Raw genomic sequence first — 13,150 nt, 5'->3', positions numbered from 1 at the left:
GGATGTTATTTCTTTCTTTCTTTTCCAAGTTATATTAAAGGGGCTTTTTTCATAGGAATCTGGAGATCAGACAAAGCTTTGGTTAGAGACAGGGTAGTGGGACCAGCAAAGGACGCTCGAGATGGGAATCGACTGGAACTATATGTCGGCGGACTAACCCACAGGGCTATTGGCACCGACAGGACGCTTTTTCATAGATCAGGAGAGCCGATATGTTTCCTTTTGATATCAACTTTGTTATTTTATTCCTAAATAGGCATACGGTAGAATTCGATATACTTGCAAACAGTCAAGATCGCTCCTGCAATTCTTAGGGTGACCCATAAGTTGAGAACTACTTACAATTCCAGCTGAACAATAAAACAGTTGAGAAAAAGGTTTTGTTAGGAGCAGACCATAAGGACATGTTCTTTGAACGATGTGTTACTCGAAATGAAACGAGAGAATGCCTTTGAGACGCTTTCTCTCAGATGAGAGTAGATGTTGTTGAAGTCAAGCGGACACTAGGCCCAAAGGGAAAGACAGTCATGCGTACACTCTTTAGGATGCAGTCATTGAAAGGTGGGCTATAAGAGTCAGACTAGTGGGAAATCACCCTGAAATACTTAATTTAAGGGACTTACATTATAAAGAAATTTTAGGAAATCCCTGCCAAATAACTAACCAACCACAGACAAATAAGGATCTTTCGATGTTGACTTCTTTTAATACATTGTCATAAGTTATGTAATATGTTGTATAATGCAGCCTAGCCAGTCATTAGGAAATGCAATAGTTACACTTCTGCAATACATGCCATATGACCGTGTGTTACATCATATACAGGCAATACATAGTTTTTCATCCGATCTGTTTTCAAGAATTTGATCACCAGGACTGCAAAACACTCTTGTAAACACATCTTCAATAACAACTTCTCACTATTCAATACTAGAACTGCATGTGCTGAATGCAAGGAACCTGTGTTTGGTGGTGGATGTGTACAGTGGGTATGTGTACAGTGGGTATTTTTAGAGGTGGCTCATGTGTTGTGTTGTCCAATTGCTGTTTGTGGTTCACTCTTAGAGGCGGTTTCCCGGACAGGAATAAGCTTAGCCAGAACTAGGCCTTGTGATGTTTAAGTCATTGTGCATCTTGAGACAAAACAATCACACATATATTTTAAGATATACAAGTGTTTTCAATCAAAACACCTCTAAGTTTGAAGTTAGATACATTACAAAATAGATATGTGCATGGAAATACGTACATGGAAAACATTCACGTATACACTGTAGAAGTGTATTTGTTGTTTCAAGAAAATGCATTTCCTGGCTGCCTTAAAATTTTGAGTTAATTCAAAGTAAAAGTATAAGTTATTACATGAATTTGATGCAAACATTTTATGTTAACTAATATTTTTAAGTGGAATTAACTCAAATGTTTAAGGCACCTAGGTAACTTAAAACATTTTTACAGCGTATTTACAGTTAGGTCGTGGTTACATGATTGTGAACAATAATAGTGATATTATAATAGTGATAATATATTTTTATTTACAAATGCTGATAGAATTAACACACCAATTTACAATAATTACAGTGTTTTCTTCTAATAAAAAGCAGTGCAAATATACTGAACATATATGTTGAACATGAGCCAATTTGCTGGTGTTTATAACTGGATGGCAACATAGCAATGTTCTGCTTTACAATAATAATAATGATAACAATAACAATAATAATAATGTTATTGTTAAAAATATGTCATACTTATTATTATTATTATTATTATGTAACACATGTGCATTTGTTGTGTACATTTGGACAATCTTCAGTATAATATAAATTCAAACAATATTATTTAAATTCAATATTTAACATACACCATCACAGACAAACACACATGCAAATAACATTTTCTGTGGACAGAATATTCTCTTTCCAAAACGCTGTCTCATTCTCACGCTCTCTTCCTCACGCACATGCACTCACACCAGTGATGTGAACAGTTACAGACATTATGTTTTTTCCTAGTCCTCCCCTCTGAGGGAGAGTTAATCCTGACTGGTATAAATATTTAACCCTCCTGCTTTTAGGGTCACGCTGACCAGGGCTGCTGCGTCTTCACACAAGCCTGCGTGGCTTCTGTCACACACACTCCTTATCTCAAGAACACACACACATGGAGTCCATGACCTAACATCCACCTCAAGGACCACAAACAAACACACAAGCGACCTGATATACTGACCAAACACCCTCCTATCTCAAACATCTGGACCACAGAGTACACCTATGGCTGCCACACACATAGTGACATTTAGACACGCTTAAGACATGCTTATCATGGTAGATATAAACCAGTAGGAGAAACCTGTTTATTTTTTGTGTTGCAATTCAATGTGCTTTTGTGTCCCATACCATTTCCAGAAATGTGACAAAAATGCTGTTTTGTTACCCCGTACTTTCATCTAACCTGACAATTACTGTTCAATTTTGGCTTATGACTATATTATTAGATTCCCTTAATAGGTGTTATAATCCCACTATTCAGCACAGTTTAATTTCCCATGCCTTATGCATGACAGAGGAAGCAAGAATATGAGTCCTTCAAATAAACCTTATAAAATAACATTTTCAAATAAAGACAAAGTCAGACGTTACTGGTATTACTATTTGGTCCTCACACTGAATATTGTTTACCAGGACACAGTTAACTGCCCAAAAGTTCTAATTTAAGTATGCAGACTGGGGGCTGAACAGCTACAGTCTTATTTTCACAACCATAGACGTAGAGATAAGTGATACACACGCACCATTACTGCCACTCACCTCTGCGTCATTGACTTTCATCATCCCAGCACTCTAGTTCCTGACTCATGGACCGCAGAGGGAAAAAAAATGTGTTTGTCGACCCAGAGGAGATGGACCTAGACCATCACCTTTGAGCAGAACACACATACTGACGGCAATTTGAGGCACTTTTCAATGGACAATAGAAGGTTGATCTATTACCTCCCAATGTCAAGAAGACGTTTGTATTGATCGCTCTGTTGTGCTATCGCAGGTTCCGGTCATTTCTGATGCACCTGCAACAAGCCCCCCCCCCCCACCAAAATCACCCATGCAGGTCAGTCTGACAGAGAAACATTACAGAGCTAGTGTAGAGGAAGGGTGAAAACAGTCTGATGTTTACAGACTGATAGAATAATAACCTGCATAACCTCATAATCAAATGCACTTCCTCCCTGTGATGACTATCCATCTTAAGTAAAGTTATCTTCAAAAGTCCAGTTAAATAGCAGAAAAAGACGAAAGCCAACCTCACTATTTTTCCGTTTCACTCGGAAACGTGTCAAAATACGGAAGTAAAACCAATCGCAACGTCCGGTTCATGGGGACTTTAACACTCTATGTTGGCCTACCACTGTCAGGATGTTGTGGAGAGTAGATGCTTTTGTTTCCATCTTTGTTGTTATAGTTTTGGAAGAAACATGATGAAGTCTGCAAGATACAAAAACACATTATGTTGGGATGTAATGTAGGTTTGTCAACATGAATGAATTCAATTAATTTAGGAGCTTCAGGATGCCTGGTTGTGCTTATCACTGCCAAATGTCTGATCACTATGGTGTGTGGTAGTCGTTGTTTTTCAGAGGTGATGTATTAACATCCAAAATGTGCCTGTTTACTGATAAGTAAGTGTGAACTAATTAAGATGAAGTGTAAATGATCATTTGAGGATGAAGACAAATCTCAATGTGTGCATTCTTGTGTTAATGAATATGTGGTGTTTAGGTAGTATACTGTTACTGACCTACTTAAAAGAGGACGCGTAGCATTTGTGACCAGACACTAGCACACAGAAAATAGCAATTTATTTATAGACAGATCTATGTAATGTGTATATCTATATCTTACGTCTTCGTTCGTAATGTATAAACATTATTGATCATCTTTTTATCAGTTGGTAGAACTAAGCAATATTAGCATCCATGTTAAAAAAGTCTTTGATTGAACTTGCATTTTAGATGGAAATCGAGACTCTTTTGCAGATATTTTTCCAGATATTTTTATTCTTTTCCTCTAACTACCTGTGGGACTCTCCAGGAACAACCGACGCAGTGTGCAGACGTCTTACATGGGAATGGAGAAAGATAATAAATCCAGTGGATAAACAGGATGTGGGAGCAATAGCAAAAACAGATGTGGAAAAATGTCTAATAAGGGTTTTGTTGTACGTGTACCTGACAACTCTGACACAACTGAACAGCAATTTATTTAAAAAAAGAGGCAAAAAGAAGAGAAGAATTACACAGAAGCATTACAAATGTTGCTTCTTCCCATTACGTTTTAAGTTCAGGTTTGTCCTGAATGCTGATGTAATGAAAATATTTATTGGCCATCTTGAAAACCTTCAACATTCAATAAACTGATTTCAAAGAAAATTAGAAACGTTCACAACAAACTTTGATGTTGGTTATTTTGAAGGTGTTGTGACCTTAGATAGACATTAAAGTGTACAACACGGTCTCAGATCTTTGCATAGAGGTGTCCTATCTTTCTTCTTCGTGGTGATCCGAAGCGACTACATTATTTGCTCTTACGCAAATAAATTCCAAAGCCATACTATGTGTGTTTGAGAGACATGCGAATGAGATCATCTGTAAAGATTCTCTGTAAAGAGATCAGGTAGCAGTGTTACAGTGAGATCAGGTTATACACTCACCACAAGTACTTACTTCACTCATACTGACGCACTTTCATTCAACATTCCATACATTTCCTACCCCCGAGCATTACCCACTGACTGAAATCCAATTCTATGTGTGAGTCAGCCATGAGCATAATTACATAAAATCTTACGAAAGGGAAGCGGCTAGCTCTCTGTTCCCTTAGGAAAGTGAGCATTCACAAACAGTAATCCGTGGTGGCAATGACAGGGCATTGTGACATTATGAAGGGTCATGAGATTCACAAACACAGAAGACAAGCCTAGTTTGTTTATACCGAAGGGGCCTAAACAATGAGTTCACGTCATGGGAGAGCTGGACTCATTAGATCTCATAGATTTCCTGAAAGTGGAGAAAAGCATATTTTAATCAACTTGACTACGTACGTAGATTGAAAACAGAAGAGGTAAACACGCAAACGACTTGTTACATGTATATATTTATGGGCAAGGCTCTGTTAAAAATAATTCCTCACATAACATGTAATGTACAGTTATATTTCTCGTGAAATCGATTCCAGCTGCCTCTCACAGGTGCAAATGATATTTTACAGCTGTTGTATAAATTAAAGTTTATCAGTAATTTTACTAAAAAAAGCGAAAAGCTCTTTTCCATATGAATCAATGTCATGAAAATGATGAGGTCGGAAAAATGTGCTCATCAAGCACTTTCATGGGGTCTTAAGTAAACTTTGTATAGATATAAAGATATAATGCTTTATAAAACAGTAAAGAATGTAATGCAAGAAGGGTCCTTCTCAAAAAACACTTGAGAAAGATTATAAAAGCACTTACTTCAGCACTTACTCCATGAGAAAAGAATGAATTTCACGATTTAAGCTGCTTATTTTAAGATATACCTCCTGCAGTCATGCTGCACCACAGCAGATTTCTAAACGATGATATCAACTCTAACTACATGACTGAGTTTGGTTTCAAAGAATGTCTTCTTTGTAAGATTTCAAGCAGACTCGCTTACGGAAACTACAGCTCGATTCCTAACATGAAGTTAATGTGGAAAGCAACCTAATTTTGTCCAAACTCTGAATTCTCCATTGACATTGAATGCGTAAGAGGTGATGTTTTTACGACACCAGACTGGTCCGAGTGCGTAAGACTCTGGAGAACTTTACACTAATTTTCCCATCTCATTTTCACATTATAACATATTAGTCATCTGACATTTTCTTTGCTAATAATAAATATGTGAAAAAGAAATACTTGTTAATCATATTTTAAAGGTCACATCTACACATAAAACACCCGTTGACTTAAAAATCAAGTGTAGGGCATTCTAACTCTTTTAACTGCCTATTCATTCAAAAATATGATATTATATTAATATTAATAAAAATACATAAAATGCTACGGGCATACATGGAGTTTACTTACAAAAACATTCTTCTATTGCATGCTCGTAGAATTGTGCACATGCAGGTCTCGTAGCATTTGCAGAAAAAAACAGAGTGAGATACAGGTACTGTCTAATTCACCCAGAAATTATTTACTGACATTCTGTTAAAGGATTATGTGACATTAACTAAGTTAAAACCCAACACAAGAGTACATTCCAAAAGTACACTATATTTCAAATGACGAATGTAGCCAATTTTCATTGTTGGGACTACACCAAATTTTCTCCTCTGTGCCATCGAAATGTTTAACAGTCCTTATCCTTTACATAATGATGTAAAGTATTTTGAAATACTGTTCACAAAGTACTGTAGGCATCTTTTATCATCACATGCATTTTTTTAATTTAATTTATCATTATTGAATTAATAATTACATAATGCAATCCTTGGTAAAGCCCTTATTATAAAAGCAACACACCCCAAGAAGTAGTGGGCTACAGCTGGCAGAGTGCTGCTTAACCCCCCCCCCAGCTGTTATAAAATGCATCATTGCTTTAATAACAACTTGTTAAAATGCATAAAATGAATATACAATTAAACGAAACGAAAAGTTTTTTTAATGAGCAAAGCACGTTTTAGTCCACCGGATGTTCAATGCAACATGAAGTTACGGCAGCTAAACCATAATAAAAGTTTCAACAAAAAATCCCTCAGAAACGTAAATGTCTTTAAATTGATATAAAAATAATATTTATAAAACGGTCAGTTCTGGTCGTTGTTTCAGATTGAGCCGAGTTCTAAAACGTTATAAGATACCTTCTTATTTTTGTTAGTATCCCAAGACACTACACCAACTTTTCATTTTTTTAAAAATGCTTTATTGAACATTTTGTTATAACAGAAAAACGTTACAGCAGAAACTTAACATAAAGAAACACTTAGAATAATGAAAAGAGAGATAACCTGGCTCGAAACAGACACGACAACACAAAAAAATAAAGAATAATAGTAAAACAAAACAAAAAAGAAATACAGGAGAGGGAGTTACACAAATAACAAAAAAAGAAAATTACAAATTACAAATTAAATAGGTTACAAGTCCTTTGTGCTTTCATATTGGAAGAAAACATTGTTTTTAAATAAAGTTTTATCTCTTGTAGAAATACTATAAAAATAGGTTTGCTATTAGAAATGTACATTTATGTATATAAAATTTACATAGAGAAAGAATTATGTTGATTATAAAACAGACATACACCAACTGTGGATGATGAACCAATACTACAACCAATTAAATAAACCAACCAAAATCCTCTGGAGGCGGCTGACCAACCAGATATGTGGTGCATTACCGCCACCCAGTGGACTCAAGTGTGGCGCACAAAAATATGTAAATCAGTACTGTCAATTCCTTCTGTATGATGTGAGTTCTATTTGCATCTTTCTTTTTGTCAAGACCTCAATGAAGACGGCCAAACCGTATCTTGTTCATATCTTGTGCAATATCTGCACCCACAAGGTTTTGTGTGGTTATCCATTCATTCATTTGATGCATTGCCTAATTCTTTATTTAACTATTTTTTCATTTTGCACCATGCTTTATTGATTAATATTAAACAGAACGCGTGTAATCTGAACGAGGCGACGTCATCTTAAAGTAATTCATATTCATGAGTTAAGAATTCGCCGTCGAAGCGTCATTGGTCCTACACATGCAGCCCACCACTATACAACATTTCTTCGAGTAACTTTTCTTAGTACCTTAGAATTTCGTTCAAAGAAGACAAATCCGGGATCAAGTAATTGATAAACACGCGATTATATTTTTCCTTTAGTCATTTAAATGTGTGTTAAAAGATGCTAAACTCTTCAGCAAACGGCGAGTCATCCCATGTTGTGGTGAAATATGTTGAGGAGTACCTGGACCTTGTCGAGTCTTTGCCGCTCGACCTACAGCGATGTGTGTCTCACATGAGAGAAATAGATGCCAGGTATCAAGGTGAGAGCTCTACGGCGGTGTTATTTGTAGACTAGAAACAAATGCTGCGTTGTTTTGAGAAGTGCATTTTGGATAACACGCTAGCTAGCCTGCTAGCGGCTAACTTGTTAGCACGTGAAACTTCTAGTTTTCTTTCAATGGAGCGAGCGAGGGTTTTGCGCTCCCACTTAAGATTTCATGTATATGTTGATTTTGTAGGTTTTCTGATGAAATCTATGCATTTACTGTTGCGATAGTGTGGAGTGCGTGATCGGTAACGTTACTCGGAAATCTGGTAGCTTCTGTATCGTTGCTAAACTTCCTGTTTACAATGAGTAAAGCTGTACCATTGTTAACGTATGTTTTTTAAAGGTTCAACGGTGTTAGTTAAGTGGCTCTTTAAATATTAAGAAGATGTCACACTTATCCAGGGGGTCATCAAACCATGTGAAACATTCATTAGAGACCTTTGTTGTCATGGCTACCGTATGTAATAGTGGAGGTTAAATGGGTAAATAACGTGAATATCTGCATTGGTGTATTTCTTTATTAATTGTGGTTTATTATTGTAGAGATTCTCAAGGAATTGGATGAAAATTATGAAAAACATAGACAAGAATCAGATCCTGTACAGAGGAAGCGCCTCCTTCACTGGATCCAGCGGTCTTTGATCCGCACAGAAGAACTAGGCGATGAGAAGATCCAGGTCGCAGGCCAAATGGTGGAACTGGTGGAGAACCGCTGTCGGCAGCTTGAGTGGCAGGGCGAGCTTTTCCACACCTGCCAGGACTCACCGGAAAGCATTGTGTCTGTGGGCAGTGCCCCCAGTGCCATAGCAACAGTACCTATGACTCCGCTCTCTTCCTCACTGCTGTCAGTGAGTAAACCATGTGTGGATAAAAAACGAGATGAGGCTCTGAGCTCAGTTGAGAAGTCTGGTGGAAAGCGATCACGAAGGCAAAAGAATGGTTCGGAGAACCGGGAAAACTCAAACTATGGCATGGAGCACACCGAGGAGGTTGGTTCTTGCACGCCGAAGGAGAAAAAGGCTAAGATGTCATCCACGTCGTCAAAGAAGAAAAAGAGGTCAAAAAGCAAGCAAGATCGAGAGCCATCACCAACAGATCTTCCCATCGACCCAAATGAACCCACGTATTGCCTGTGTGAGCAGGTGTCTTACGGGGAGATGATAGGTTGTGATAATGACGAGTGCACAATTGAATGGTTTCACTTCTCTTGTGTCGGTCTGCATCATAAGCCCAAAGGAAAGTGGTACTGTCCAAAATGCAGGGGTGACAATGAGAAGACAATGGACAAAGCTTTAGAGAGGTCGAAAAAAGAACGGGCATACAACAGGTAGTGTGCGGTTCTCCCAGATGCTGTGTTAATTCCATATAGTGTGTCGGGCACTAAGTGTACCCAGTGTTTTAAGACAGGCTGTGGAATGTTCTAATAGATTAGGGTTGTTCACTGGTTTGTATATCTTTTAGGGATATAGTTGAGCTAAAGGCTCAGTGATACCAAGGTATCACTTTCCAGCTAGCAAGTATGTCAAATACTCTGTTCATAAGCATTTAATTGTTTTCAGTAACTTTGTATTTATGCTTTGTCTTACAGTATGAATGTGATTGTAAAAATAAGACAAAAAAAGTGCTGTTTCACGTGTTCTTCCCACCTTCTAAAAATAACCAAGTATTTGTCAACTCCACATCTGCAGCGGCATTAGATTTGTAATGGGTTGTACTAATCACTTACACATGGACAAAAGCTTGTCGTGTGCCAAGGTTCTCTCATATCTATAGAAATGTGTGATCTACGCTTGTGTATTTAGTTGGTGTAAGTGATGCATTACTCATGAAGGTTGTTTCAACTTTTATTTAAGTATTTACAAGTGCTGGAAAATAAAATCAGTGCAAAATCTGTACACAAAATTCAGATGTTTTGTACATACAAGAGATTAGGTGCACGCACACAAGCATTCATGCATGTAGCAGGGCATACATTTGCAACGATAAAGGTTTTGAAAAAGACCTGAAGACATTTGCTTGGATTCTGTAATGCAAGCTATGAAAGGATGCATGTTAATTAACTGCAGTAACTTGTATCTCACTAGGATTGGATATTTTTTTATTTTGACAAGTAAATGTTTTTAAACAAGAATGTGTTTTGCCATCTTTTTCCAATATACATAGAAATCCCATGTATGTCTACCAACATACATAAATGTTCAGTGTGTGCCATCTGCTTACCACTGACGTGTAAAAGTAAAACCAAAAGAGCCGTGACTGAACCGATGTAAATGATTTAACCCCCAAAACTGAAACTACAGAAATGTACACTGCTTGCTTATGAGAGAAACAATAATGTTGTACGGAATACATTTTCACCAGACTATGACTAATATTTACGAGTCTTTTATCCAGATTACTGTGCCTTAATGACTCGTATTTAGCACAAAAAAAGGACTGCTCGAGGGGTATTTGCCTCTTTTTAGATCAGTGGTCATAATGAGATTTGAAAAGCAATCCAGTCGAAAATGTAGGAGACAATAAAACAAAAATCACAATCTTGCATGGGTAAAGTGCATACAAACTTAAAAATGATGATTTGAAAAACTACCCTTCAACAGAGCCAAACAACAGAGAACATTTCAGTGAGAAAATATTTTTGAAAGTGGTCAACTGTCCCGCCAGCTCTGCTCTACAATCGCAGACACCCGCTTTTCATATTCTCGTTTATTTTCTTGATACAGTTGTGCTGCCTGGCTGTTTGCTGGGCTGTTGGGATTTGGTTCATCTAGAAGGGACTGTAAGGAAAGATCAGTCACTGTACACCTTAGTTAAAACAAGTGCCAACGTAAAAGCCCAAAAATATTAACTTTATTCAAATCAAGGTACATTTCCTTATTTTCAATGAAGAGAGATATACACAAAACATCACTGAGAAAATAGGTATTGTTTTATCTTGGACGGTTAATACACAGATTGAAAACTGTTCATGGGCTGAATGAAGGATCTCCTAAATAAGTATGGAATATAAAAAAGTTTAAAAAATATACCTGGATTGATGTCAAAATGGAAGACACGTCATAAGTTGGACTCCACCGATTCTGGAGAATATCTAGGCAGATACTGCCATCAGCATATACTTTGAATGAAAGACAGCAAGACAAAAGTTGGAGCAACATTTCTCTACAGTATAAGCAATTCTATGTTAATAACTTTCAGCCTGTAAAATGGAACCATGTTCCTAACACAGACAAAAAGCCTGCATTTCAGGAAACACAAGTCACGCGTTTGATAGTTTTGAAAGTATTTCGTTTCATCACAACACAGGCAGCGCATTAACTGCTATGCTTCTATTCTGAGACACAAACAGGAAGTGTCGCTTACCATTTGGATGAAACATCTTCGAGACAAACCGCACAGTTGGGGGCTTGTTTGGATATTCCTCTGTGAACTCAACTGTAAGCTTGAACGTACCTTGTGTGCAAAAAACATGATTGATTTCAAGCTAATTCAATTGTAAAGGTTTTTCTTTTAATGTGTATTTAAATACTCTTGCATGTTTGTAGGTCAACACACTTACCATCCTCAAAAGGTGTTCCCTCTGGGCTGCACGTAAAACACAAAAACACACTATTCAAAGCGAAGGCAGAAGTTGGAAACTGACATTTAAATTGACCCACCCTGTTTTGAAGCCCCAAGTATAGCATGTTGACCATGATATCAAATAACAAGCATGGGCACCAGGTCAAGAGCAATTATTTAAAGTTCAGACTGAGGCCATGTTGACTATTGCTGGATCTTTACGTAACTGTGGCTTAAGAACAAAGCTCGCAGCTACATTTCTGCAAACAACCTTAGACTCATATACAGAGGCCTATGGACGTTTCTATAAAACTCTTTCTGATCAATGAATTGTTATCTCTCTTTCATGATCTTCCCAAATTGGGAATTGACAAATTATTATACTTAAGTAAATCCAGTGAGATTATAAAGTCTGATGAATAACTTTTCTATGATCCTTTAAAAAATATTTTAACTTTTATATTTTCAGGTTTTCACTAACCACCCCACTCGACCATCTTTATTACTTCTCTTACCCAAATATTACTGCATTCCAGACCATTATGTTGTTCTCAGATGGAGCACCACTAACACCTGCTGGGGGATCCTCCTGGAGTCTGTGGGACAAAGACCACCACAAAACCGTCTTTCAATGTGTAAATCTAAACTAACAGAATTTGATGATGTCAAAACCATGAACACTAGAGCATACATTTCATATTTTTTATTTGAGCCCCCGAATTGTTCGCATTTCATCAAAGAAAAATGAATACGACAGGAAGACAAGTTGAACTTCTCCAACCGGCTTTAAACACTCACCAGCCAGCCAAGTTAGCCGATAAACCAAGACGCGTTTTGTTTATAAACCTCCAACATTATAACAGACAATACGGCACACCAAAATAACACAACGTTTACAGTAAAACGATGTCAAACGCAAAACATCGTCTTTTGATTTGATATATTACGTGTAATAACAGGTAGAGCGCTACTAAGCTAACGAGCTAGCCAGCTATTTCAACAAAACAAACATTTCACAGGGACTCACCGCTTGAAATCCCGCATAAGTCGCCTTCTAGCAGGGGTAGACATATTTTAACTACACTAAGTAAAACGTGTTCGCGATTAATGTCAGCGCTATAACAAGAAGTGTCGGAGTGAGAAACTGTATATGCGAACAGTGATGATAAACGTTCAATTTTTCTGTCCGTTCCCTTCTAAAGTACAACACGTCTTTTCGCGAGTCAAGTTTATGCCACTTTCCCACACGGAGGTTTCTTTTTGCTAAAGCCAACAACAACGTATTGTTTTCATGTCCGACATATTGTATTTATTTTTATGATGATTCTTTCAAATAAGTCATAGTTGTTAAGGGTTCAAAGATAGATAGTGTAAATTCGGTGGTGTTTTTGACCGTTAGCCCGCAGAACCCCCCTATTTCTCAAAGACGTTGGTACGGTCTTAACGACGCTTTCTGCGTGGGTAACGAGGTCAACATCCGCCTGGCGGTCAAGGGCGGAATTCGCGGAAAGTGC

At 37.4% G+C, this 13,150-nt stretch overlaps 2 protein-coding genes across 2 annotated transcripts; one reads left to right on the top strand and one right to left on the bottom strand.

Annotated features, from left to right (window-relative positions):
• Positions 1-7,431: 7,431 nt before the first annotated feature.
• ing1 (inhibitor of growth family, member 1) lies at positions 7,432-10,281 on the top strand. Its single transcript, XM_079464632.1, has 2 exons — positions 7,432-8,067; positions 8,619-10,281. Exons 1-2 carry the CDS (start codon positions 7,926-7,928, stop codon positions 9,404-9,406), a joined length of 930 nt encoding a protein of 309 aa, XP_079320758.1. The 5' UTR covers positions 7,432-7,925; the 3' UTR covers positions 9,407-10,281.
• ube2al (ubiquitin conjugating enzyme E2 A, like) lies at positions 9,907-13,135 on the bottom strand. Its single transcript, XM_079464633.1, has 6 exons — positions 12,664-13,135; positions 12,152-12,232; positions 11,635-11,660; positions 11,439-11,528; positions 11,105-11,193; positions 9,907-10,852 (listed from the first exon to the last, which is right to left on the bottom strand). The coding sequence occupies exons 1-6, from the start codon at positions 12,705-12,707 to the stop codon at positions 10,724-10,726; spliced, it is 459 nt and encodes a 152-aa protein (XP_079320759.1). The 5' UTR covers positions 12,708-13,135; the 3' UTR covers positions 9,907-10,723.
• Between the last annotated feature and the right edge of the window lie 15 nt (positions 13,136-13,150).

This window comes from Barbatula barbatula (genome assembly GCF_947034865.1).
Source record: "Barbatula barbatula genome assembly, chromosome: 9".
In the NCBI taxonomy this organism is placed as follows: domain Eukaryota; kingdom Metazoa; phylum Chordata; class Actinopteri; order Cypriniformes; family Nemacheilidae; genus Barbatula; species Barbatula barbatula.
The sequence above is the reverse complement of the archived record's forward strand: the minus strand, read 5'-3'. Positions and strand labels throughout refer to the sequence as shown.